Source organism: Zosterops lateralis (genome assembly GCF_965231275.1).
Source record: "Zosterops lateralis genome assembly, chromosome: 1".
NCBI lineage: Eukaryota > Metazoa > Chordata > Aves > Passeriformes > Zosteropidae > Zosterops > Zosterops lateralis.
The window spans coordinates 11,170,609-11,197,166 of NC_139762.1; the positions used below are offsets into that span (position 1 = coordinate 11,170,609).

The window sequence follows — 26,558 nt, forward strand, 5'->3', positions numbered from 1 at the left end:
AATCAATCCTCCATGTACTAAATGTAATGATTTTTCTTGCAAATTATTGTCACAAACTGCAGATATTATCCTGCTTGTTAATAAACCAAAAATAAGTGGATTTAGGAAAGTTCAGAAAAGCAAATATGTTCAAATCATCAGATCAAAGCATAGACTATTTTATCCTAGAGAAACAAATTAGAATTCTGAATTCCCAACTCATGGATGAGAAATTATTTCTGCATTAAAGCCAAGGCCCTTTTCTGTCTTTGCATTAAGGCTGTTAATATGCAGTTTATGAGAATGGCCTCACAGCCATTCCAGTGGTTCTCCGTGCCTCTAGATGGGTTAAGAATAGTGAGCAATTTACTGCATTTGTTTTGCAGTCTTGATTTTCACATCCCATCTGTTCAGGGGTATTTCTTCCCTCTCCTCTGCTCATCCTTATTTTTTGTTCTCTGGAAAGGGAGTTCACAATGTTTGCAATATCTTCACATTACTGAAGGTGACACTACTAGACTCCATCTGACTGCAGAGAGATGCTGCTTCTTTTAAACTGGTGAAACAACCTTGTCAGCATCTTCACTTGGCTCTCTCAGCTTTGGCAACTTGACTTTTGAAAATTCAGTTGATGTAATGCTATATCTTCTTTGAGGCTTTCATTCTCCATTCTGGAGTTGAGATACTGATAATGTTCACAGATTTCACAAAATGTTATTTTCTGATTGAAAGGGTGTTTTTGAGAATGAGGATTTACCTTTGAGTTTGAAGTAAACTAGTCAAACTAATCTGTCGAAAGGTTCTATCATGGGATTTAAGTTATGCTAATAGAAGAATGACATAGATCAGTCTGTCTTGAGTTTGTTTTGAAAATATGCATCTTGGGATTTTTCTACCCCTTTTGTGCTCCCCCTGACCTAGCAGTGTTTTTATTAACTTTTGGGTTCAAAATGCTGTGTATCTCTGGGAACTGATTTGAATGTTTTATTATTGTGTCATGCTGGTCACTGAATGAAACTTCATTGAAGCTGATGGGCTTATTAATATTCATGCTTCATTCACAATAAATGCAGTCTCCATGCCTTTCTATCAACTGAAGCTGAAACAGTATTAGTCACACCTACAGGACAGGACATATGGACAAGAGATTTAAGGAACCTGTGTAGGAGGTTCTGCTGTTGGTTCAGATAAAATGTTTCTGTGTGTGCTGACACATCAACCTAAAGAAACACTACAAAATAGGACCAGAGAAGCACTGTAAACATATTTTAAGCAAGAAAAGGGGAGAAGACCATTTTTGTGCATAGTTCTTGAAAGGAGACTTGGAACTACAAGCAAAGAGATGGTTTATTTCTGGTCTGGATTCACCTTCTTTCCAGGGGAACAAAACCATAATGTGGACATGAAAGGCATTGCACCTGATAAATACTTTGTCACTGATTTATCTCTGTAATGAAAGTAGCCTACAAACCTCCTCTTAGCTCAACTTAAGTCAAAAATTGTGACATTAATAGCGGAGTGAATCCAGTTTCTGAGGAGATAAGTTAAAAGTTTCTATTGACCTTGAACTTGCTTAGAACATGAAGAAAGGAAAAACCATTTTCAATTGAAATTATTTTCTCTTTCTAATATCCTGGAGGAGAATACTTGTATTGTCTCACCTTAAATAATGTACGCTGCTACTACCCAAACATGATCTTCTTGGGAAGGAAATTGAGATTTATTCATCACTTCAGGAGCACAGCTCATGGGCTGAGCAGATAAGTGTGACAGGGATTTAGGCAGTCAGTTTGGCTGCTGACATACTACTACACTTCTTGAAAAAACTCACTTCTTTAGCATTGGGAGCTAGAGCCTGGCTCTCTCCTTTGGGGGCTATCACCCCAAATTGTTGAGAACATGGCAGCAGGGTGGGAAGGTGAATAAAAATTTACCTGTCCTGGCAGGAATCCAGAGAAGACTTGGGTGGTTTCTGCCAGAAACTGAGGACTTCTAGGACTAGCGGCAATAAATTAATTAGACAAACTTAGTCTTGCAGATTAAATTCAGTGAAAGAAAGCCAAAAGTGTTCTGAGAGCATGTGGAATTCTCTGCAGAACCTGAGTCTTCCTGCAACAGTGCATCAAAAAAAGAAAGCAGTTACCAGTGGAGAAAATGGAAATGGATTGTTACAAGCCCATAAATACATGCACTATGGAGATTTTGGTCTCTCTCCCGACTAATGGTTTTGTGTTGGTTCTTTTTAGAATAGAAGGGGTTTCTTAAATAAGAGAATTTAAAAATCATGTAAAACAAGAAATTCCAATTAATTGCTGAGATGCTAAAACCTTGGCCATAATTAACAAAAAAAAAAAAAAAATGTACTTGATGTAAAACAAGTAAAGCAAGATGCCTCAGTAATTGTGAGGACATATGAATTCATAATTACTTAGGATTTCTTTGTGATAAAAAATGAATAATGAATACCTACAAAGTATCCTACAGAGACAATTTATGGGAATACATTTTAAAGATAAAGCCCAGGTCAGTGAAGGAAAGTTTCTATAAAGGCAACTGATCTGAATGGATAGATTATCCCATCTGTAAAAGCACACATTGTAGCTACCTGCTGTGGTAGTTTTCTAGAAAAAGAAGGAAAAGATAAAGTGAAACAATTTTCACAAAGGGATTCTAGCTGTTGAAGTCTTTTTGGCTTTGAAAGAGAGATGGATGCTTGTTTATTTGCTGAGCAATAAAAGATGAGCAAAAGCAGTAGGAAAAACATAGATGCAAAACAGGAAGAAATATATCTGGTAAACACATGGATACAGGAAAACTGCAGGGGTGAAAATAAGCTTATTTTCATGGTGAATTTACCCTGAAGCATTGCTCTAGCATTAAATGTAAAACATGTGATGATCTAAGAAACTTTTATCATTGGAAAGCAATCGTCCTGATCAAATATGGATCCTTTACAGAAATGATGAAAGGGAAATACTTTATTAAACAGCTAACTCACCATTTACCTGCTGCAAAGATGGAGTAAGTCCTCTGAGCCATCAAGGAATTAATCACACCTTCCTCGGTTTGAAGCCTAACCTTTTCATCATTGTTCTGATGAAAAGATAAAAGCAGATCCTGTAGGCTACTGAGAGGATGTTTACAGGAAGATTCATGCTTGCTAAGGAATAGATGGAGCCAGGGACGTGGCACAAAGAGAAGGCTGACCCAAAGGGCAGTAGGAAGACTGCCCTCACAGCAAGCTAAGGCCTCTGGCGAAAAACAAACACAGTGTCCACACTGCATTCAGAAAAATACTGGGAATGATTTTCCATGACACATAATGTTTGTTCAACCCAGGTATTACTTGGTGCTTGCTGGTGTCTGAGTGGAAACCAGTACCCCTGATAGGCTGGAGATTCCTTACTGGCTGCTGTACCCAAAGAGATAGGGCCTGTTTAAAATAGAGGCCAGTGTGCATGTACCACATCCACTTGCACTCTCTGAAAAAAAAAAAAAAAAAAAAAAAGGAGTAAGGCTCCCATCAGTGCAGCACTACAGATAATCAGCCACACTTTGTAAAACTCCTCTTACTACAGAGCAGTTACTTTCAGTAAAGAGCAGTTACTTGGAAGTTGAACAGAATTGCAAAAGCAGTGGATAGATGGGCAAAGGGAGGCATTTCAAAGCTGAGCTAAATGCTGGTTTAGTATTTCTGTGTCTCAGGGCTGTTAACAACTGCTCCTGTCCAAGCCTGTTTCAGGTTGCCTTTTGTGTGGGGCAGGGATTCCAGTATTTACACCTTGAGAGAAGTACAAAAAAAGATAAATGAAGTGGGCAGTAGCTTTTTGCAGCAAATGTAGAAGTAAGAAGCATTTTTTTGGGTTTTGTACTGGAGGACAGAAGTCTCAAACGTAGTGCACCCCCACCATGGTTCCTGGTAGTCATGAGTCATAAAGATGTACTGCAAGGTTTTAGCAATTACCTTTAGTAAAGCTCATGTCTAATTGAGAAAGCTTTGATGGAGCAGATGCTGCCTGAAAAAGACAGAAAGGAACTGATTTATTAAAAATGGAAAATGTGTTTAGACAGAAATATATTGCTTTGTTTAATGTGAATGGGGGCATAGGTTCTTGCAGCATACTCTGAGTCCTCTTAAGGAGAGGACACGGATTACCAGAGAAGAGTAATGAAATGGCAGATACATCCATGCTAGAATGCAGCCCCACCACTTCTTAGATAATAAAGGCTTTTAATTTACAGCAGAAAGTTTGAAATACAGAAGATTAAGTAGAGAAGATAGGAATTACTTCCCAACAGCAGATGATGATTGATGCATGTTGCAAAACCTAAGCAAAATCAAAAAGGTGAAAAAAAGCTCATAATTCTTGTGAGGCATTTATTTCAGTGTATATTTCTACTTGATATGGACTAGTAGTCAACTCTGTTGTGTTCCAGTGAAGAGTTGCTGAAGGCCAGCAAAGAAACCTTGACATCAGAACCCAAGATTTTAAAAGCTTCTCTCTTAGTTGAAGGGGGGAAAATGTAAAGAACTCTGATGTTAAAGCTGATAGAGGTGAGAAGATATGGAAGTGTTCCTTATGGCTGTTCCCAAATCCTAAAATATCAGAATCCAGAACATTTGCTTCAGAAATTGTATCTTCAAATTGGGCATGGCCTATCTCATTATATGTTAAAGAAATGGGAATCTGAAAAATAGTAGGAACTCTTTTATTGACATTCTTTAAAGGGCTATGAAATAGTCATGGAAAGATTACCCTGAAGTCTTGGACTGGTGATTTGAAAATGTCTTGAAATAAATGTAGCATGCAAATACCATGATTTAAAAAAAAAAAATATAATTTTTAAATTCCTTCTTTCTGCTGACATGGACCTTGTTGCCATTCTAGATTCCACCACTGTGACAGACCAAAACTGTTAAGATACACAGTGGGTGAAATCTACTGTGTATCTGCTAATTCTCTTCCTTTAAACTATTGAAAAACTGCTCTAAGTTTCTTACCCACTGGGCAGCTGGAGCTCTAGGGACTGTTAAAGCATAGACACCATGCAGGGCTGACAATGAGTTTGTGCACAGGAGGGTCTGAATGAAAATCTGGTGATCTGGAAGGAGCTGTGTGTGCATGAATGTTGGGGGGAGAGAGGGGAACACCACAGCAGCACACACCTAAAAGAAACACTGGAGAAGCACTTAAAACAGAACACCTGGGGAAAAAAAAGTGCAAAGAGTGCTATGGGACAAGTGCCACACAGAAAATGCTGGGAACCATGAACTCCACGGGAAATGATTTCCTCCATTTGCTTCATATTGAATTTAGGACAACAGAACTGTATGTATACTATCCATAAATAAACATGATCGTGCCAAAGGGTAACTGACTTATAACTGTCTTTCCCATCTATGTGACCCTTTTTTTTTTTTAGCTTACTGGTTGGGTCCAAAGGATAGCCATAATTTGGATTGTTTGGGAAATCTAGTTCGACAGTGTGAAACCAGCAAATCCCCATGAGGGGGAGTTTCATGAATAGAGTTTTGCTTTTTTCCCCCTCCCTTTTCCTCTCTCCACCTGATAGTAGAGTGACTTAATACCGAGTATCTGGGCTACCATTAAGGGACTTGGAGAAAACAAATGAACAGGTAAGAAATGAGCTATGTTAATGGAATGTGCATTATAAAAAGGCAAAGTGGTCCTTTTAGGCAAAGTCTAAGAAAGGAGGTTATACTGTTTTCATCTGCTGTGCCTACATATAATTTATATGAAAATGAAAATTTATTGCTTGTTTTAACATCTTTTTTTTACAATAATTATGGGCTTGCTGTGGTGTGGAAGTGACCTAATAGTTACAATTGTGACCTCTAAGTTATTGTTAATTTTACTGTCAGTATGTGCTTCACATCTCCTACTTAATGGTATGCTAATTGTACAGCAGGATGTCACATTCTCCAACATACAGATTCCCTATTTCAATTACAGCTAAGTAAATCTCCATTACTAATGAGTAAGCATTTCTTTTCCATGTACATTTGCATTATAATGGACATTTTCTTTGTGCACTAAAATTATTCTTTCCTTGACAACAACTATGTATTTTATTTTACAGTAAAGGCTACGACATGATGATTCATTCCTTTCTTTTGGGTTTATCTGTATTTAAATTGTCAAATGTTCTGGATAGCCTGACATTTTCTATCCCATGTTATTTTTCTGTACTTACAGAATAAATGTATGTATTTGCTTTAAGACAACCTACTTAAGACAAATGACAAAGAAAAGTAAGCTTACGTGCTGGTCATAAATTAAGATGTATTTTTAAAATTGTTGCAGTACTGCACTCACGTTGCTGAGAAATCTCAGCTATTTCTGTCAGTGCAAAGTGACCTTTATGATATAATGTCTGACGGATTTGAATATCAAGAACAAGTGATCATTTGTGACCCATAGGATTGCAAAATCCCGCTCTGCTTAACAGAGCACGGCTCTTTGGCTATCACACACAGTCCCCCCAACCCATTTGCTGCCCTGCTGATGCAAAGACCCACGAGTGCAGCGGGCAGCTGGGCAGAGCCAGGGGAAGGCCTCCTGTTGGATCTCAGCTTTGCTGCCAAATCCGCTCCCTCCCGGGGCCGGTCACTGGTGCACCGCTGAACTCGGGCAGAGGATTCCCTTTGTCTGCCGGCACAGTGACCCTGGAGACCTTCCCTGCCCCAGGAAACCGAGTCCCTGTTCCTGCAGTCTGCATGGCCCTGGGAACATGTACCACCTCTTGTACACAAATAAGGACTGTGAGTTGTATTGATAAAGTGATAGCCTAACCTTTGGTAATATACAGCAAAGGTGTTGCTTTGCTTTCGGTGGGGCCACTCCCTGTGCAGTAAATTATGTTAGAAGGATCATTTTTAGATGCCCATAGAAGGTTTATATATCAAAGAGAGTGCATTAATTAACGATCATTAATATTCTTGATGATTTTTAAATTGGCCCGGTGGTGGGTTGTGTATATGGATAAGAATGATGGGTGTTGGGTTCTTTTAATCATATAAATACATGGGATATTTTAAAGAAATAAAATGTGGTGAAAGTGTCAGGTAGCATTCCAGGAATGCAGGAGGAAATGTATGCAACCAGAAGTTAGAACTAACAGATTGATTTCCTGGTCACTGTGCATGAATTCTTTCTAGCCTTGTGTATATCCTGATAATCAGATGGCTTACAGTATAGATACAAAGTTTGTTTTGTTTTTATTTTGAAAGGCCTACGGTATGCAGCCTTTTTCCCAGACAGCAGCAAAAAACAAGGTGAACAATTTTTGCACTATGTGGTTTTGAATTCTGTCATATTTCCTATTACGTTTCTGTCTTCCATTAGGATAGCTTAGTTGACTCTCTTAGCCACCACCATCATCCATGTCACTGCCGCCGGCGGGCCGCGGGCGCATCCCCAGCGCCGGGCGGGCTCCGCTCGGATGTCGCAGCTCCCGGCGGCCGCCCCTGGGCCGCTGCTTTCGGGAGCGCCCGGCGACACCTGGCGGTGCGAGCGGGAACTGCAGCCCCCGCAGGGAGCGCCCCTGACCCGCCCGACCCCCAGCGCCGCGGCCGGAGCGGGGCGCAGCCAAACTAACCCCATCTCCTGCATGAAAATAAACAAACAAACAAATAAATAAAGTTCTGGGAGCACATCCCCCTCCCACTCACACTTAGGTAAACCGAGAGAAGCAGTAACCAACATTTCGTTGCTGTTGGAGGAGAATTAATGCCTCCGACCTCGCTATTGAAGTCAATGGGGCAGTTGTCCACAAGGGTTATGTGCCTTTCTTAAATCGTCTTTTTTTTACTAGCTTTTCAAATATATTGCACAAATAAATGTTTTATGTGTACTTTTGCACTAAATATACTGCATTAAACTGAAACTTTTTTTCTGTGAAGAACCTTTTATTTAGAAATAATGAGGTTTTCAAAACTTTACAGTGCGAATACTGAAGGAAGCCTCTTTTGGTGTTTTATTTAATGTCATGGTTTCTGGCTCGAGTGTATGAGTTTTCTTGCCAGCAAATATATTTCCGTATGTTTATGAAATTCCACATCTCCTTGCCAGCATATTTCTTAACAATGGAATATCTGGGAGATACGAATACGTAACTAATACAAATAAAAAAACAAGAATCCTGGAATCCTGATTCTGTGGTGAAATTGCAGGACCTCTTGGGGTCTTCTCAGTTTAATTTTTATCTAAATATACCTTCAACCAAACCTGATTATTTTTCTTGTTAATTGGCCCTTTACTGCCATCTGATTTCCCATTTCATACATGCAGTTAATGTAAGTGAAATACAAAACACTACTTTATCCTGATTTTTCTCAGTCTGCAGGCAAATCAAGTATACCAACAATGCAGTATCTTTAGTTGTTAACAAAATATCCTAAAGAAAGGGCTCCCGAAGTACACAGTCATGAGACTTTGGAGGGGAAAGATTTGGTGAAACAAGAATGTGTTCTTTATATCCAAATTTGGTGGTGCTATGCCATTTTGAGATATACAGAATTTGTCAGTAAAATGAAATTAGGAGAAATGACAAAAGGTCAAGTTACACTGTTAATCTGCACAACAAAGGAAGGCAAAGTTCTGAGTTCAAAAATCACTGCTTAAGTTTTCATAGGGCGGTTTTTTTCCCCCCTAAGCTTGCTGCCCCTGCAATCCAACATTCATGGTACATCGACTTTAGTTCAGGCAGTCTGGGTTGAAGCTGTCCCAAAATCTCCTGTGTTCATGGGGGCTCTGGTCACATGAGTTCTGTACACAACACGGCTGCTCTTCAGCACAAGGGACTGGAAGTGCCACTTGAGTGTGGCACTTCTCACACTGCTCTGCTGGAGGAGACCTTTCACACAAGGACTGCAGTTCCCGGGCACAGAATAATGAAAATCAGACAAATGCCAGTTCTGGCAGTCGGTGGGAATTGCTAACTCCACCTTTACAACATGACATTAGAAATAGCTTGATCACATTTTTATCAAGATAATTTATTGAAGAATAGGAGTAGTTTTTTCAGAGATCTGAACCCATTGAAAAGTGACATTTGACATGAAAAGGCATTGGGAGTTTTATCTGAGATATGACAGCTATTTTGTCTTGTAAGTGTAGAGAAAACTGTGGCATTTCAGATAACAAACATAAACATTTAACAGTGGCCACTGGCAATTCTGCTTGGTTTTAGAACTATAGATTCCTAGAGCAAAATTCTGCCTCCAAATTATATGCATGCTGCTCTCATTTATTTCAGCAAAGCTTGTGCATGTTTCAAAGGTCAGAATTTGGCCGTTGGGGGTGAATTTTCAAGGAAGAGTATATTAAAGACATCTGTGCATCCGCAGAACCATATCCTTTGTCTTCTGTAGAACATTTCAGGAATGAGCCGGGTGCTATTGAGCACGGCAAGTGAAACATTTAATATTTTTTGAATTGCATTGGGATTGCTTAGCAGAAACATTTCTTGCAGTAATTGGTTCATGATTTCATTTATTTCTTGTAACTCAACACTTTGATGCTGAAAAGTTGTCAGTTTTAAGAGAGTAAAGACTGGAAGGGACCGCCCTTCAGAAAATTACAGTTGAAAATATAACCATCAAACTAAGGGAAATAGTCCAAGAAAATTGGTATGGTCTGTTGAGGTGCACAATTTTTTGTTTGCAGTCTAATACAGAGAGGTCAACAAATGTTTTACACAAAGGTAGAAAGAAAACAAACCCACTTTTCATTGTGGACAGAGCTCATATTTGAAATTGTAACTAATCAGACACTTGAAAAAATTAAAACTTGGCATTCATATTCTATTGGAATTAGTGTGTATTAAATTGATGAAGATCTTTGAGCACATAGGTTTTCCCCTGTTTTTTAAACATTATACACTTCTTAAAATGTTTATGATGTCTAATTGCTGCTGGATTTCAAGACATATCAATTTTGTTCTTAGTTCCTGCAGATTTTGACAGAATGTCATACCAAAATATTTTGTATTTTTTGTAGGACTGGGAAACAGAAAATCATGACTGGTATTGTTTTGAATGCCATTTGCCTGGAGAGGTGTTGATATGTGACCTGTGTTTTCGTGTGTATCATTCCAAGTGTTTGTCTGATGAGTTCAGGCTTAGAGACAGCAGTAGTCACTGGCAGTGCCCAGTTTGCAGGGTGAGTACCTATGAGATTTCATGTGCTGATTAGAGGATTGATATTCATTAATAGATCTATTAAGGTGTCCAGATGGTCTGGCCAGGTTAATGGGTAAAGAACTGAATATTGAAATGATGGTACATATCTAGAGCATCTGTACAGAGGTACCAGAATGTGGTGCATGCAGCAAATGGCCAATTTTGAAGACTCCAGCAAGTTTTACTTGCACAGTACCCTGTGTCAGAGAGTGTGCACCTAAGTGCAGTAAAATGTGGGGACCTTCAACAAGAGTAAACAAATTGCTGTATAAGATGCTACTGTTTTTACTTAATGTCATTTTAATGAATCATTTTTGTATTTTGATGACTTGCATTCTTAATATTTTATTGGAATGGTATTTTACGTTGTAAAGCAGCAATCATGTTACTGATGAGGCTAGTATCAAAAATATGGAGTTAAATCCTGCTTTTCATTTACTGATGATTCTGTTGGTGTAAAAAGGGCAATCTGGATTTCACTCATGGCATCCATATCTATGTTGCTTTTTCTTTAGGAATGCTATTCTTATGAGTATGGCAGGGAGACAGCATTTTTTATGTACTTTCCAGGAATGGGCAGATATGTTGTCTACATGTCATTAGATGATTAAACATTCTGGTCAGGATGGTGCTTACTGGTACCTAGCCTTGAATCAGCCAAATACTCGTTGCTGTTGTCACCTCTGTGTCACCTCCCCAAATGGAGACTTCCCTGGGCTTCCTACAGAGTTGGGCTCCCTTTCCCTGGAAGGAATAATCCATATGAATGTTTCAGATGAAATTGTTGCTACAGAAAGGCATAAAACTGCCAGTTCCACTCTGCCTAGAATTGCTGGAGGGAGAGGTAATTCCTTTGCTAAAAGCTTGGATTAGCTGTAGAGCAGCAGACTGACCTTAAGATGATCTGTGCTGCAAGGAATGTAAGGTTTCAGGAACTTTGTGGGATGGGGAAGCAGTTGTTGAAAACATGTGGATTGTTTTGTTTCAAAACAGCACTTTTTGACTGCTGTTACCTTAGAATGAGTTAAAAAAAACCCTGTTGCTGTTGCCTCAGACTGGGAGCTCTCAGGGTTTAGGGAAATAGCAAAAGAATCAGGCCTGCCTTAAGGAAGCTGAAAGTAATGAAAAAGAAGTAGTGACAGGGAAAAAAGCTGTTAAGAATAAAGACATTTACTGTATCTCTCCATATTGAATTGCTAGTGTTTTAATTTAACTACTCAATATTCCCTCTGTTAAAGACAAAAGATATGATTATATATAGATGAATTACTTTTAGATTTTTAAATAAATCTCTTTAATAGTTGTTGGATCTTATAATTAAGTATTGATAATTCCTATAAATAATTAAAACTAGGTAAACTGCATCCAGTCTCCACTCTAGTTTTGCCAGGAATTTTAGATGGTGCCTGGTGAAAGTAGAGAATGTGGATGGTTTATGCCACCTTGTGTATGAGGTGGTTTCATAACATCTATCTTGTACCATGGATGTCCTCAGAGTGGAAATGCTGAATCATTGCTTGAAATACGCTCTGATACATCAGCTTTGGGAACAGTTTGACTTTCACCATGAGGCTGTGAAGTCCTTTATGGCAATGATATTAAATAAATGTTTACATTTAAAAAAAAAAAAAATCCTGTGGAACTTGAGCCATGTGCTCTCTGCCTGTCTTTCTGCATATTGGTTCCTTTTTTGTTACACAAATATTAAGGAGAGGTTTTGGGGGCTCTTAAATACTTCCTGCCCCAGAGGCCTTTGGCTTGCTTAGTGCCTCAGGTGATGATCAGCCTATTTTTGTGGATATTGCCATTGTGAATGCCATGGCATCCTTTCCTCCCCTGTGCCAGTAGCTCCTATTTTTCTTGTCATTAATTCAAATCTCTTCAAGCCCTAATTCTGCAACTTGGACTAAGGAGGTTTGCACAGTCCCTGTAAGTGTGGGAATCAGCATCCTTGTGTCAGTATTCATCCCTCAATATTCTGCTACTTTCTCCCCACCCTCCTAGGAAATGACTGCTCTAATTTCATTTTAAAAGCAAGAAAGTGGCCTATATTCAAAAAACTAATAATGTGGAGAGAGCCCTGGCTGATGTCCAGAGGGCATAACAGAGCATAACCATCTTGCATAAGGGCAATGGGAGATTTACATTGTGTTATCAGCAGTAAATATGTATCTTCAAGAAAAGTGATAGCTGGGACAAAGAGATACATATATTTTCATATTTAATTCCATAACTGGACATAGCACTTTTCACTTGGAGATTTCAAAGCTCTTTACAAAGGTGAAGTAAAAGTATGTTTAAAACATAATATATTGGGAGAAATAATCTAAGAACACTTCATTCTTATGTAAAGATTGCTTCTGTAATGCTGCCAAGGTCAGCAAGCCTTTGGATCTTTCATTTCACAATTGCTGGTTGTATTAGTTTGATCAACCTGTGCAGCTTGATCTTGCACACTTGACTACTCAGAAATATTTTATAAAGGCCATTGCTAAAGATTTGTTCATAACTTTAAAATTTTTTTCTCCCATGTAATTTATAACAGTCCCTTTCAAACCTTGTTCTGAACTCTATTTGCCTGCCCATGGTTTTTCTCGATTGCATCCATAAACAACAATGTCCAGTTCCTCATTTGTTTCTCTTTTAAAATTGATGGTACCACTTTGAATATTTTTGTACCCTATATAACTCTCAGCAGGAGTCAAAAGTCAAACAAAGTTCAATTCAAACCACATTGCACTGATTGAAATTTTTCCCTGACTCTTGACTAATCATTGTCTTAAGTGAAATAAATTGGCATTATCGGCAAAATTCCTAGTAGACAGGTTACAAGAGAAAAATTTAATATTGAATGAGCTTAGAGATTACATTTTTCACTAGTGGAATAGTCCATTCCAGACAGGGTTAGTCAGCTTGGTCTCTGAAGGATGTAGGAGACTTGTACATTTATTGCTTCTCTTCAGTTAAATAAAACAAGGGAATTCATTTTCTTCAGCTGTTAATTTAGTACCTAAAGACTACAAAAAGTACTGCCAAAATACTAAATTTTTGGAGGGGGAATAGATATATACAAAATTATGAATAAGAGAATTTTGATCATGTTGGTGTAATTGATTATTATTATTTCTTTTCTAAAAATCCAATTTAAAAAAAATTATAAGAAGGCAAAATTAAGATTTTGATATATCATTTGTCCCAGAGAAATAGATTTTGTTTTATGAAACAGCAGGAAAGTATTAGCCATATGGTTTCACTTGGCTCCTAAATTTTTTTACAATCATCTGATCAGAGACTGGTCTTCCATGCATATTCTTTGCAAGGACTTAGAGCCAATTTACCTACCATAGTGGGTATTCCAGTATTCCTGGAGTTTATACATAGGAGACCAAAGTAATCTGTAGCACTTAAGATATTAAATACTGTGCTGGTAAGTATTCTGTAGATAGGCTTTTTCTCAGTTCTGGTACTGTACTGAGCATTTCCTGGAGTACATAAAAATAAACCATTATGCAGTTCACAATCAACTTCAGACAAAATTTGATGAGTATGACAAGCAGTAGACAGAAGCACAGGAAGATGGATTTTACTTAAGTGAAGTTACTCAAGTCCTTAGATCAGGGGGGTTTAGGTACCAGCTGTCAGTCAAGGTGGTTAATGTAAAATACAAGGAAGGAGGAAAGAACATGTCTTTATTGACTTATTTCATAGTGTTATGGTAGGAGTTTGAGACTGTATGGGGAAACATATTCTTGAAACAGTATTTGGCATGATCACACAAATAGTAGTCATGGATTGGTGGGTAAAGAGAAGTTCTAATGTAGGAGCAGTTTTAGCAGCACATGCCTCAGTGCACAGAGCCCACACCTGTGAGGTGTCAGTCCTCACCAGTCCCTCCCCTGCACCCTGCAGTAAATCAGGGAGCTGACAGAACTGGGTGCTGCACAGGACATACTGAATAAAGTATAAAGGAATTTGTCCACAGCAGTGAGAAAACTGGGAAACCTCCACTTAGAGCCTCCTGCCACCTTCTTTGTGCAGATAAAAATGTATTTAATTCATATGATGCTTCATATTCAGAAAGTGCTTAATGCACCATACAAGTAGAAATCAATTTGTGGAGTCAGCTGTAACATTTCCAAAAGCACCTGATGCTTTAAAAAGTCTGATTTTACGGCATCTGATCATGAAAGAGGCAAGTCTTGGGACATATTTTGCTCCTGCAGGAGCTTTTCTGTGTGATACTTAGGGCACACAGTGCATTGATTGCTCTGAGACCCATTCCTTGTGCCTGCATACCTTTCTTAATGGTACAGGAAACATGAGGACCTGAGGGTTGGAAGTTTGAGAGGGCGGCAGAGCAGTAAAGCTTTCCATATGTAGCACCAAATTCCTCTGGCAATTTAAGCCCTAAAAAAGTCCAAGGGCCAGTGTGTAAAGCAAGAAGTTTCTAAAGAGCAGTGGTGAGTGTATGTTAGACTCATGCTCATAGTTCCCCTCTGCAAATAGACCCCTGGAAACCTGAATTGCTTCTGAAAACGCAACTGATGTCTTAGAAATATGTATCTGTCTTTGAGCAGCCTTCACATAATCCATCACTGAACTGAAATGCAGCTCTTTGATGTGTGTATACCCAGGACAGGTGAGAGAGGAAGGGAAAAAATACTCCTTAATGGGAGATTATAGGGAAACAGAAACCTCTTTAAACAGTGCAAATGTAATTTAAATGCTTGTAGCTAGACATACAGAATACAGGCACTGATACCTTGCATTTCTTAGTTTTCCTATTCTTTTCTCTTCAAATGAAAGACTGCAGCAACTGCAGCACAGTGGCCATTGCTACCCTGGGAGTTGAGAGCTAACTCAGATTGCAGAGGTTTGTCATTTCCATCATCCCCGGTGCTACTGCAGGATGGAGTGTTTCTTGAAAGTGCCTGTAGCTTCTCTAGCCTCATGTGGTTTGTGAAGTCTTGCAGTGAAGTCCTGCACTATAAGCATGTCAGAATTGCTAAATAAGTCACACCTGCATGGTGCAATCAATATATTGCTACCCTCTTGAACAGCTAGGCAGTATAATTAATCTGGAATATTGAATATGAAGAGTAGTGTAACCTTAAGGTACCAGCTTCTAAGAAACAGATGTGCTGCAGAGAATAAGGTTCATATAAGGTATTTCCTGCACCCACAAGAAAAGTTAGGCTGCAGGCTTGGCCTTTCACCCACCAAATCTCATTAATCTTCTACATGAGGATTGCTATTGTGAAGGTTATTACTTCACTCCTTCATTCCCTGTGTAAACACCAAGTCTTTCACTTTGCCTTGATTCAAAGCAGAAGGTTTGCAGAGTTCTCTAAAGCAGTCGTGTGACCTGGGAATTGTCCATGTTGCAGGTTAACCCCAGCAGGCAGACAAGCACCACAGGGCTGCACTCTCATGTCTCCTCAACTCCCAGCCGGGAAAGAAAACAGAAAAAAAAAGGTGGTGCAAAGGCGATGCCTCCCCACCCTCATGGATAGACCCATACCCAGACAGTTCCTGAGTTAAAGATGGCTAAATTCCCCCTAGGCCCCCTCCTCTTCCTTTCCATGAGGTTACATGACACAGAGCAGCCTCTTTGGTTAGTTCAGGTTGTCTGCCCTGTTGTGTCTTCCAGCCTCTTGTGTCCTCCCCAGTCCATTCACTCTGGGGGCAGAGTGAGAAACTCCCAAGGCCTTTACACTGGGCAAGCACTGCTCAGCAAGAGATAAAACATCCATGTGTTACCAAAACACTGTTTTGGTCACAAATCTAAACCACACCACCGTATGAGTTGCATAGGGTGAAGACAATTGCTTTCATCCCAGCCAGACCTGGTACAGTCCTACATTAGGATAATTTATCTCACAAATAGGGGCTATCTAAAAGTATAAGGATCCTGACCTTTTTGGGGGCTGGATTGAATCTCGGCAGTCTCCTTGAAACAAACTTGAACTCGAACTAGGTTTCCAGTAGAGTATCTTAGATCTGACAGGGAAGAGATAGTGGAGCTTGCCACTACCATTGTTTTTTTTCTTGAAGTAGAAAATTAGAAGACCTAATTTTAATTTATATGTGCTTCTATATCACTCTGCCTATAAAGGGGACCTAAAAGTGGGTATATTATCTTGTGTCAGAGCAATATAAATAATTTTTATGCAAATCACAGTCCCCATCTAATATTATCTATTTTCTTGCTTTAAGTGGCCCTAGCTCGACTTCTCTGAGAAGACTACAAGTCTTCAAAATACAAAGGAGGGGTTTTTTTTATTAAAACCTTACACATTTTCCATTATAACTTCCAAAGAACGTGTGAATGCTACCTCCTAAATGGTTAATTATTGTTGAAAAGTGAATGAAGTGCTTGAAATGTAACTTGCTTTCTACGAAGGGTGAGCAACCTTGCCATAAAAAGACATTTTGCTGGCTCATAGGCTCCAATTCCCCAAATTTATTACCTTTCAAAATTTAGTAGAGGAACATGGAGATCAAGTTTCTCTTAAAATAAATCAGTGTAGGGAATTGAAGGAAAAGTGAAAAAATTAAAGTTTGCCAGAACTGGCAAGTTAATTATATAATTTTCATTGGTGCCTAAGCTGATATTAATTGCTGACATCAATAACTATACAAAGCCAGCTATCTATCTTTTCTTATGATCTGAAGGATAAGACTGTAAACCATCTATCTCAACAGTCTCTTTCAGACTGTCTTGCCCAGCAGGGCATGAAAAATGGTTCACATGAATTCTGAAATACTTTCAAAGGTTGATAAATTCAGAGCCATGTCAGAAAAAGAGGTGTAGGACTAGTCAGTGCATGTGAGTTTTATTGTGTCCTTTTAAGTTTCAGTCTTTTAAAATGCTGTGTCATTAACAAGCACACAGCACTCCAGTGCCTGAAATGACAAAATGACAGCAGTGTTTCATAATGCAGATAATTTAATGCACATTTGGGTTTTCATTTGCAGTGGCAATGTTGGTTTATGAGAAACTGAGTAGGTGATTTGAATTCCAGCAGAATGCACGTTCTCGCAGCAGTCAGAGTGAAACATGAATATACAGAATGTGATTCAAATATATAGTGCAGGATAAATTCTCTGTCAGTCCAGAGTTTGGAAGGAAGGTCAGGCAACCATTAATATTATGAAAATAACGCTTCAAGGAACTGCAGATATTAGAAATACCTGGGGCTGGCCCTTTCCACAATAGAGTTTTTCCCAGGCAGGAGGAAGCTACAGTGTTGTTATGCACAATGCAGTATCTGAGTAGGTTCGTGACTGAACTGGTATTTCAGCACAGTTTGTAATGATTCTAATTGCTGTTAAGCAATCAAATAAGCAGCTTTGCAAGTAGTGCTGCGTATAGTTTTGTTTCAAGAAAGGTAGTAAGTACAATCCTGAGATGTATAAGTTGCAAGTTTGCTGTAGCACAGGGGAACAGCCTGTGGTTTTCAGTGTCCTCAGTGTCTTTCAGAAGGAATATAAACAGGGGAGACACAATCAAATCCTGTTAGCTTTTCTTGTGCTAATGTGTAATTTTATTCTTGCCAAGTAAATTTGTAAAAGCAGGTGCTCTGTACTCAATGTGTGTGCTCCCTATGTCCAGAGTCATACATAAGTAATTCAATGTAAAATAGCACACTTCTAGTGATGATAATTTTCAAGCCTCTTTTATTTACAATTTACCTATTAGAACATGGATTCATTTTTTTCTTGTGTTTGCTAAGCAACCATTATCAACACAATTATGTGAATCTTGCTAAAGACCATCAGATTTTGAGGATGCAGGTATAACTGAGCCAGTTTGGTCCACACAGTTTGCACACAAGTGGTGAAATGAGGCATGAGAAGGAGAGAACTCAGGCAGGCAGGTGTGAGGAGCAGTGAATGCCTTGCAGGAGATGTGAGCAGTTAGAAACACTTCAGGGTAATAGACCTGGAACCCATGCTGTTGTTTCGCTGTGCTGTTGTTTTGGAGAGCTACTGTAGGTAAAAGCAGGGAGGAGGTAGCACTTTTCTTCCAGCTGTTGTATGGCCCTGCAGAGCTGTGCACTGCTGCTGTGAGCTGGGATTGAAAAGGCTGCTTTGTAAGAGCACATCAGGCACTTACAGAGAGACACCTTCTCTTTAGCAGCACATTTTCAGTATGCAGGGCTTCCCACTAGCCTGGTTATACTTTGAAAAGTGGGGTTAAGTCTCTGTAATAGTCTAAGATGAGACAGAAAATCTCTGGATCCTGAACTGCTAAAAAGTAGTGATCTGTGTTCCAGGATCTGGATTATATTTTGTTAAGGAAGAACCACAAAAATCCCAGACTGTTATATTTCTTGAGCAGTAAAAAGTGCTCTGAGTTTCTACTGGCCAGAGCCAATTTGTCTTCCTCCCAGATGGTGTCATTTTGCTTACTAAGCACATAATTTGTAGATGGTAGAGGATATTATTTTTTAAATTATTTCTTATTTTACTAAAATTATTAATGCCTTGCTAATAAAAAGACCATTAAGTAATTTTTTAGCTGCTCCCTAAAATGACTTTCTTCATTGCTTTATTCTAATTAGACACTTTTTTATGAGAGGTTTTGACAAACTATTATGGATACAAGTGGATATAAAACTTGTAATTTTTCTGTAGCTGAAGTTCTCAGCCCAGACATAATTCAAAGCAACATATATAGTCATTGTGGCGTGTTAGTGTTACTAATTTCCCAGAAAAGATTTTCCTAAGAAATAGTGTTTTATGTGATTCAAAGTTACCTTTTCAAACCAAGTGTTAATGCAGAGAAAATGTTTGTTGGCTGGATTTTGAAGTCAAGTTTGAAATAATAACATGATCCCATTTTTCTTTGGCAGAGTATCAAGAAGAAAAACACAAGTAAACAAGAGATGAGCACATACCTGCGATTCATAGTGTCCCGTATGAAGGAGCGGGTGAGTCTGAGACAGAGAGGTTTGTTCAGTGCTGTGCTGCCCTGAGGAGGATCATTATGGTTGCCCACGTGTGACTGTGCAGGGAGGAGGGCTACAAGAGAGTGGCTTTTATTTCTCCTCTCTTAAGCCCTGTGTGTGTTTTCACGTGCACTTATCAGGCCCTGTGCTTTGGATCAGTGTCACCAGGTCACATGGACATCTTTCACGTTTGGGAGACACGTAATCTTACGGGTTGTGGATCCCCAGTTTGCCCTTGTGTAGTCCCCACCTGAAATACTCCAAAGTACTGCATTTTCTAATCCTCTTTTATGTGTTTTAAGCAGATTGTAAATGCAATAACAAACACTGTCTCATGGTCCTTTCAGGCTATAGATCTAAACAAGAAAGGGAAGGACAACAAACACCCAATGTATCGAAGGCTGGTGCATTCAGCTGTTGATGTTCCTACTATACAGGAGGTAGAGTGACTTGCTTTCTAACTTCCACAGTGGTTTTGGTGTCTTTTAACCGTGAAAGTCTAAAAAGTCCTAATCCTGTTTAATTCTCTTTATGATCAGCATTTCAGTATTGTATCCAGCATTAGATATGGAAGCTTAACGTGTCAAACTTTTCCTCGTAAATAGGTAATCGAGTAAAACCATTTTGAGTCATGCCTAGTTTTCTGACACAGAGTATCCTCAATTCCTTTTGTACTAAGGTTATGCTAGGATCCGCAGGTAATTAAAATCTTTAGAGAAAGTACTATTTAACTAAATCTATTAATATAGAACTCAAGTGCCTACGTGTGCTTCTCTGGCCCAGTGTTTTTTGACCATATTCTGATTTCACTCATAATGCCCTTGTGTGGGTGTCAGCTTTATAAACATCTAAATGATTCATAAAGAACCAATCACTTTGTTGATCATGAAAAGCCAGACTCACTCAAAACATCTGTTTTGCATTAATTGTTCCAAAAATAAAGTACTAATAAATATATTGTCCCTTTTTCTCTGAACCAAAGGTCTGATCATGACTCATTTAAATCAACTGCACATGACCATAATGAACAGCATATTCATCTTTACTCATTCCTGCAACTGGATTGCTGTGCAGTGCTGTGGTATAGCTTGCCCTTTACAAGCACAGATGTGAAGAGCCTTTGTTTTGTTATTAAAATGCACAAATAAACAATAGCTTCACTAACAGTTTTGGTGACCAGCACTGCTGCATGTCTAAAAGTGCTGGCAACACTAGTTGAGCCTGAAAATAGATCAGGCCTTCCTCTCACTCTGTCAACTTCTCCTGCTTCCATAGAAGGTCTTTTGCCTTGATAGCATTCTATAAGCTGATGTTGTTTTGTTTGATGATTGGAATTGTCCTTAGATGTTCTTGAGAGAGCACAACTGAAAACACTGCATTCTCTATTGGACAAAGCCATAGTAAGAAAATGAATTTCATGGCTCCATGTAGATATTTGTTACGAGTTTGGAAGACTAGGCAATCAGCTTTCATCAGATAACATGGACTAGCAAGTAAAGATCCTGGAAGTTCAAAGGCAGTCAACATAGATTTGAAACTAGCTGATATTTTAAGGTACAAAATGTTCACCTCAGGGAACATATTTCAGTCTGAACAAATGTTCTGGGCCACGCCTTAAGCTGCAGCTATTCCAGATTCACCTTGTTACAACCAGGAAAATCTTCTTTAAACCTGGTCAAGTATTAAAGAATCTATTTTACTTCTGGGCATTGCATAAAGGGCAGACAATGCTCAGGTCCTAACAAACCATGTCAAAGAGTTCTAAGTACTCCTTTTGTATGCAGGAAAAGCAGTGTCTGATCTGTGTTGCATAATGCAGATTTCTGTGAAAGCTTCTCTGCATAAAGCAGGTAGAGCACTTTGAAGAGTTTTCTCAGAGTCTTGTGTTTTCTTTTGTGTAGAAAGTGAATGAAGGAAAGTACAGGAGTTATGAGGAGTTCAAAGCAGATGCTCAACTGCTTCTACACAACACAGTGATTTTCTATGGAGGTAAAAGACTACATTTACTGCTTGCCATGTTTGATTTGTCTTTATTTGTAGGAAACTCACAAGTCCAGGATGAATTTGGTATTAAGTAGTCTTAAGTGTGAATGAGGTAATTTGAAAGCCTTAAAAATCAAAGTGCATAAGGACTTTTTAGGGTCTTTTCTGGCTCACCTACTACAGAATTATTTTCATCCTCCCTGGCTAAACCTCTTGGTGAGAATTACACTTGTTCTATCTTGCTTCTTCTTCAGGAAAGTCCTAAGTCAGTCTATACTGCAGATTTTTGCCAGTATACATGTTTCCCTAGGGTACAGTAGAGTTTTCTGTGCTGTGTCAGCAGAAACATGTACTATACACATTTCTTTTACTTTTGGGCAGTATCTGCCATATTGTGACAGCAAATGTAGCTACATTCGCACCAGGAGTGTGCTGCTGGTGCAGTGTGGAGGTGCAGCCACTAGAGAAGCTGCCAGGCACTGAGAGGTAATGAGTGACTGATTGGAGGTGAAAAAGCACCACCACCATGTCCAGAAGCTGTAGTCAGGTCCAGTTTTCCAGAGCCACCGTTTCAGGAAGGATGTGGTTCTCCCCTGCAGACGTAGCCCCTATCAGGGAGACTGGGAGGAGGGTGGCACCAGTCTGTTTACAGCCCCAGGAGGTTCACACTGGTTGGTGGGGAGAGATGTGAATAAGCCAAGAGAGGAATACACGGCTGTTAAGGGAGACTCAGTGATAAACAGTCTGTGAAGCATCACTCAGAGCACAGAGCAGAGAGGACATCCTTTAGGAACTGCAGAGTGCCATTAAGACACAAGCAGAGAAAGGAACTGAACCCATATTAAGAGCAACTGTGTCTCCCTGCTGCTGCTCCTCCTCAGATGTGTGCATTGTTCAGTGTAAAGGCAGTATTGTGGCATACAAATATGACACAGAAAACAAATATTGAACTGATTGTTAGAAAATTTTAAATGGAAGGGCTGTCCAAGTGATTAAATTATGTTTTGTCTTCTTAAACACGACAATTATAGCATGAAAGTCACAGCAATGACAGCTGCAAATCTTTGTGAGCACTGTGATCATACTGTGATTGTTTATACCATCTATTTTTAATTTATAGCGGACAGTGAACAAGCTGATATAGCAAGGATGCTTTACAAAGACACCTGCCATGAAGTAAGTACTACCAAGTAACCAAGATGTCGTCAAGATACTTGATTTTCATTTCAGAAGCTAAGAAATTATTCTTCATATTATGAAATACAAAGCATGTGAAATTGAGTTAGAAATTTCTTCCAGACTGTCTAGGAGCTGATTCAGAATTCCTTTTTCTTTTCCTTTAGGTTTTTGTTGTTGGTTGGGTTTTGTTGTCGTTGCTGGGGTTTTGTTGGTTTTGGGTTTGGGGTTTTTTTGCTACTAGATTAAAATTTTAAAAACACTGATATTCCAATTTTAGTTATGAAAATAATTGAGTAATATAGATTTGGACTAGAAATAATTGTACTTACTAATATAAATTGAATCTGAGATGAGATTCCTACTAAATTCTGTAATTGTCATCAAAACATTTCGCCACATTCAGAGGAGACCAAAAAATACAGCTGCAGAGCTGGCACACTTTCTCCTTTTGTACAGCTGAATTACTTCTTTCACAATGTACTTTAAATATTTGATGAATTTTAGGAACTATTCTTTGCATTTCATCTATAATAGATCATTAATATGTCAATTACTCTTCTCCCTCTGCCTGGGTTTTCTGAAACATGAATAATGTTTCTTCAGGGTATCTTTCAGTCTCTCACAGCTCACCTCAGTTTCACACCTTTAGTTTGCATGGATGGAAGTATCTCCACCAAATTAGCAAGCAGGGCTGAAAAATTTTACTACTTAAGGGAGAGGGATGGTACTGAAATCACATAAATAGGATTTTTTTGCATATTTACCTTTTTTTTTGTTTTTCAGCTGGATGAACTGCAGCTTTGCAAGAACTGTTTCTATTTGTCAAATGCACGACCTGACAACTGGTTCTGCTATCCTTGTGTATGTTGCTGACACAGATTTTTATTTGTTTGCTTTTCTGTATGAAAGCCTGCAGCTTTGGTGCCATTAATGCATTGAATATTACATTTCAGGGGGCTTATTTCAAAAGCATGGTTAAGACTCTGTAAGCCTGGCTATTTCACACAAGTAAAGTGTTGATTGAAGTTCAAAGCTGTAACAATATAGGTTATAAAACTTGGGTATCAGCCAGTTACAACAGTTTCACAAGAAAATAAGGAGCTTACAGAACTAAAACTTTGCTCTTGAATAAAGCTAGAAAGACAAGTCAATTTTTAGGCTGCTTGAGATCTCTGTTTTCAATAGACATTTATACCCTTTTCAGACTTTGTAGTTTTGGGGTTTTTTTTACATTCATCCAATCTAATCTAACAAGGAAATGTATTGCAAGAAGATAAAAATGAAAATAGACACAAACAGTAACCATACTCTCAAGATACTAGCATAGTATTACAGCAGAATATTTGTGGAGATAGCAATATAATATTTCATATCCACTAATAAATAGAACTTTTTTTTCCAGATACCGAATCATGAGTTGGTTTGGGCCAAAATGAAAGGCTTTGGGTTTTGGCCAGCCAAAGTCATGCAGAAAGAGGACAATCAAGTTGATGTTCGCTTTTTTGGCCATCACCACCAAAGGTAATTTATTAATTCCATGTGCTTTTACAAACAATATTAAAATAATTTATCTCATCTGTCATGTTGTAAATACTGGCTCAGCTTGTTGCCAACATTAGAAATCTTGAATTCTTTGCCATAATTGTTTCAGAAAATTTAAAGTTCAGTCTAACACATTTGACGTGTCCAAATTCAGTGGCTCAGAGATTCTCTTTCTACAGTTGCCAGGAGGATGTTCCTTAATGCCGTTTTAATTAAAGACAGTAAGTGAACTTCAGCTGTTTCTTCAAATGTATAGCAATCTGCTAATCCAGGCCAAGATGAAAATTGGACAGAAATGTATTCCTTCTACCAGAAGTATTGACTTCAGGCAATTTCTCATTTGAGCTTAGGCACTACAATTTTGTGGTTTTGTACCATGATATATATCACAAATGTTTGTGTCTCACTGCTAGAACATTGACAGGCCTCCTGCTGGGACCCAGTTTGCAATTTCAGAGAATCCTTCTTTACAATGGAAACTTGACTCTTAGAGATCTGCTTTTGGTTCTCTCTCCAGCTGATTGTTCAGCATTTGGGGAGGTTTGTAGCAGTGTGACAGTGGATGTACTGGTTTGGAATTTTTTACTGTTTTATTTATATGCCTATAATGTGAAGAGAGGAGACATTTCTAAAGTAATTCATGGTTCTTGGGAGGTGGTTTATTTTGGTGCATCCCAAAAGAGCCTAGATAATTCAGTAACAGTGTTTTGGGAGATTGTTTATTTAAATTGCTTTCATGTAACTTGCACATGAATATATAACATCTTTTCACTTTTTATATGAACTACCAAGACTTTCTTGTAGTCATAAAATGACTAAAGGATCTTTATTGGGGCCTCCATCACAGAATGTTTTGTACCCTGAATCTATTGGCAGATACTGTTTATTTCATTAGTTATCTTTGGCTTTATGTTCACATAGTTTAAATTACTTAATAATACCTGGCACCTGTGGGATGAGGTACTTGCAACTTCTTAAATGTGTGCTGATACAAAAGGTAAAGGATGTTTAACTAGAGAGCCATTGCTTAGTTACTGTGCTGGGCTTGGAGAAAAGGCCAAACTCCTGGTTGGTATAAATTGGTATTATTTCTTTGTCTTTACTCAAACTGAATTTATATTGCAAGAATCAAGAATCTTTTCACAAACATGTTATTTGTTGAATATTTAATCTGTTAGGCAGATGTGCATGACAGTGACTATGTATCTTCAATGTCTAGTGTTGCCTGGTGCTTGGTATAATCTTTCAAAATGTCAAGACCTGCCCATATAACTCTCTGAGGATTCTCTGAACATATTTTAGAGGACAAAGTAACTTTGGAACCATGTCACTGGCATGAATTCAGTCCAAAGAAGCATGACAGTCCCCATGGAAGTTCAGTCCTGATAGACAGGGACCCAGGACACAAAATGTCTCTATTCAAGGTGATGAGTTGGTACATTCCTTGGCAGTTTCAGGAAAGAGGTCAAGAACTAAATTGGATTAGCATATGAACCTCCAGTGAAAAAATGTTCCTGTGTCTGATTCAGGGCATTTAGCAAGAGAGCAGGTAAGAGATGGTGCTGGGGAAGGTTTGTGGCTCATCAAAAATGAGAGAGACTTTTAGCCATAGCACCAGCAGCTAACAAGTATTCATAATAACAAAAATGTCAAACAGCGTGAAGTCCATTTCTTTTTCAAATGTGTTGAGTTTAAAAAAAAAAAGAAAATCCAAGTAAAAAGGAATTGTCAGTGATTGGCCATTGTGAAAAACTGCCTTTGAAGTCACTTTCTCAGGTCAAGATCTGTATTTAATGTTTCTGAACCTGTCTGTACTGTGTATTCAAAAGGGCCTGGATCCCCTCTGAAAACATTCAAGACATCACAGTTAATGTCCATCGGCTGCACGTGAAACGCAGCATGGGATGGAAGAAGGCCTGTGATGAACTGGAACTGCACCAGCGTTTTCTCCGTGAGGGGAGATTCTGGAAATCAAAGAATGAGGACAAAGGGGAAGAGGAGGCAGAGTCAAGTATCTCTTCCACTAGCAATGAGCAAGTGAGTGCTGCTACAGTATTAGCAGTTGGGGCAATTCATTAAAGAGCACAATGACAATGTGGTTTTGATTAATGTCCTATTAAATTAGCCTTGTGCTCTATCTGCAGGTTTCTGATGACAAGAGGGTTCAAAGACTTATTCTCTCTATGTTTTGTAGCTCAGTAATAGCAAGAATATAGATTTTCCTTCCTCTTTCCTCAGTTTCTTGGATGACCTTTGTGAAGTTTCAAAGCATTTGTCACGTACAGCACCTTGATGAGACAGATCAAGATTTCTAAAGTTAAATAGGAATGTTCAAGTCAAATGTCACAGATATCAGATGGACAGCAGCACTGCCTTCTTGGAGGCCTGTCAAGGGACAGCCCTGTAGCTGCTCAGCCTTTTCACAGCTGGAGTACGTTCACTTCGAGCTCTATTCTGCCTTCAGATCCACAAGTGACATTTTCAGCAGGTCCAACTAAAGTTAGGTTCAAACGTTGCACTTGAGGACCATGCGATCAGCAACTCATTAAAGTAATTAAAAATAATTCTGCAAAACAAAGAAAAAATACATTGTTTTAACAAAGAGCGCAAGTGGCCAAGATCCAAAACTTTGCATTTCCACGTGGAAATTCCCTTATCATAGCTGATCTGTACTAATCATTCATTGTCCAAGAGTGTGTTATATATTCACTACTAGT

General features: G+C 38.7%; 1 protein-coding gene across 7 annotated transcripts in view; it reads left to right on the forward strand.

Moving 5' to 3' along the window:
• The window catches only part of ZMYND11 (zinc finger MYND-type containing 11), a 104,013-nt gene that overhangs the window by 67,379 nt on the left and 10,076 nt on the right, over positions 1–26,558 (forward strand). For 3 of the 7 annotated variants that reach the window (XM_083854767.1, XM_083854768.1, XM_083854769.1), the window contains exons 4-12: positions 7,232–7,276; positions 10,002–10,163; positions 19,042–19,119; positions 19,485–19,577; positions 21,039–21,126; positions 22,241–22,296; positions 23,083–23,160; positions 23,702–23,820; positions 25,671–25,878. In XM_083854767.1, the coding sequence (XP_083710893.1) occupies positions 7,232–7,276; positions 10,002–10,163; positions 19,042–19,119; positions 19,485–19,577; positions 21,039–21,126; positions 22,241–22,296; positions 23,083–23,160; positions 23,702–23,820; positions 25,671–25,878 (927 nt within the window). Of the gene's footprint in view, positions 1–6,510; positions 6,764–7,231; positions 7,277–10,001; positions 10,164–19,041; positions 19,120–19,484; positions 19,578–21,038; positions 21,127–22,240; positions 22,297–23,082; positions 23,161–23,701; positions 23,821–25,670; positions 25,879–26,558 lie in introns of those variants that run through there. The other 4 variants (XM_083854772.1, XM_083854773.1, XM_083854770.1 and 1 more) reach the window with 4 other exon arrangements.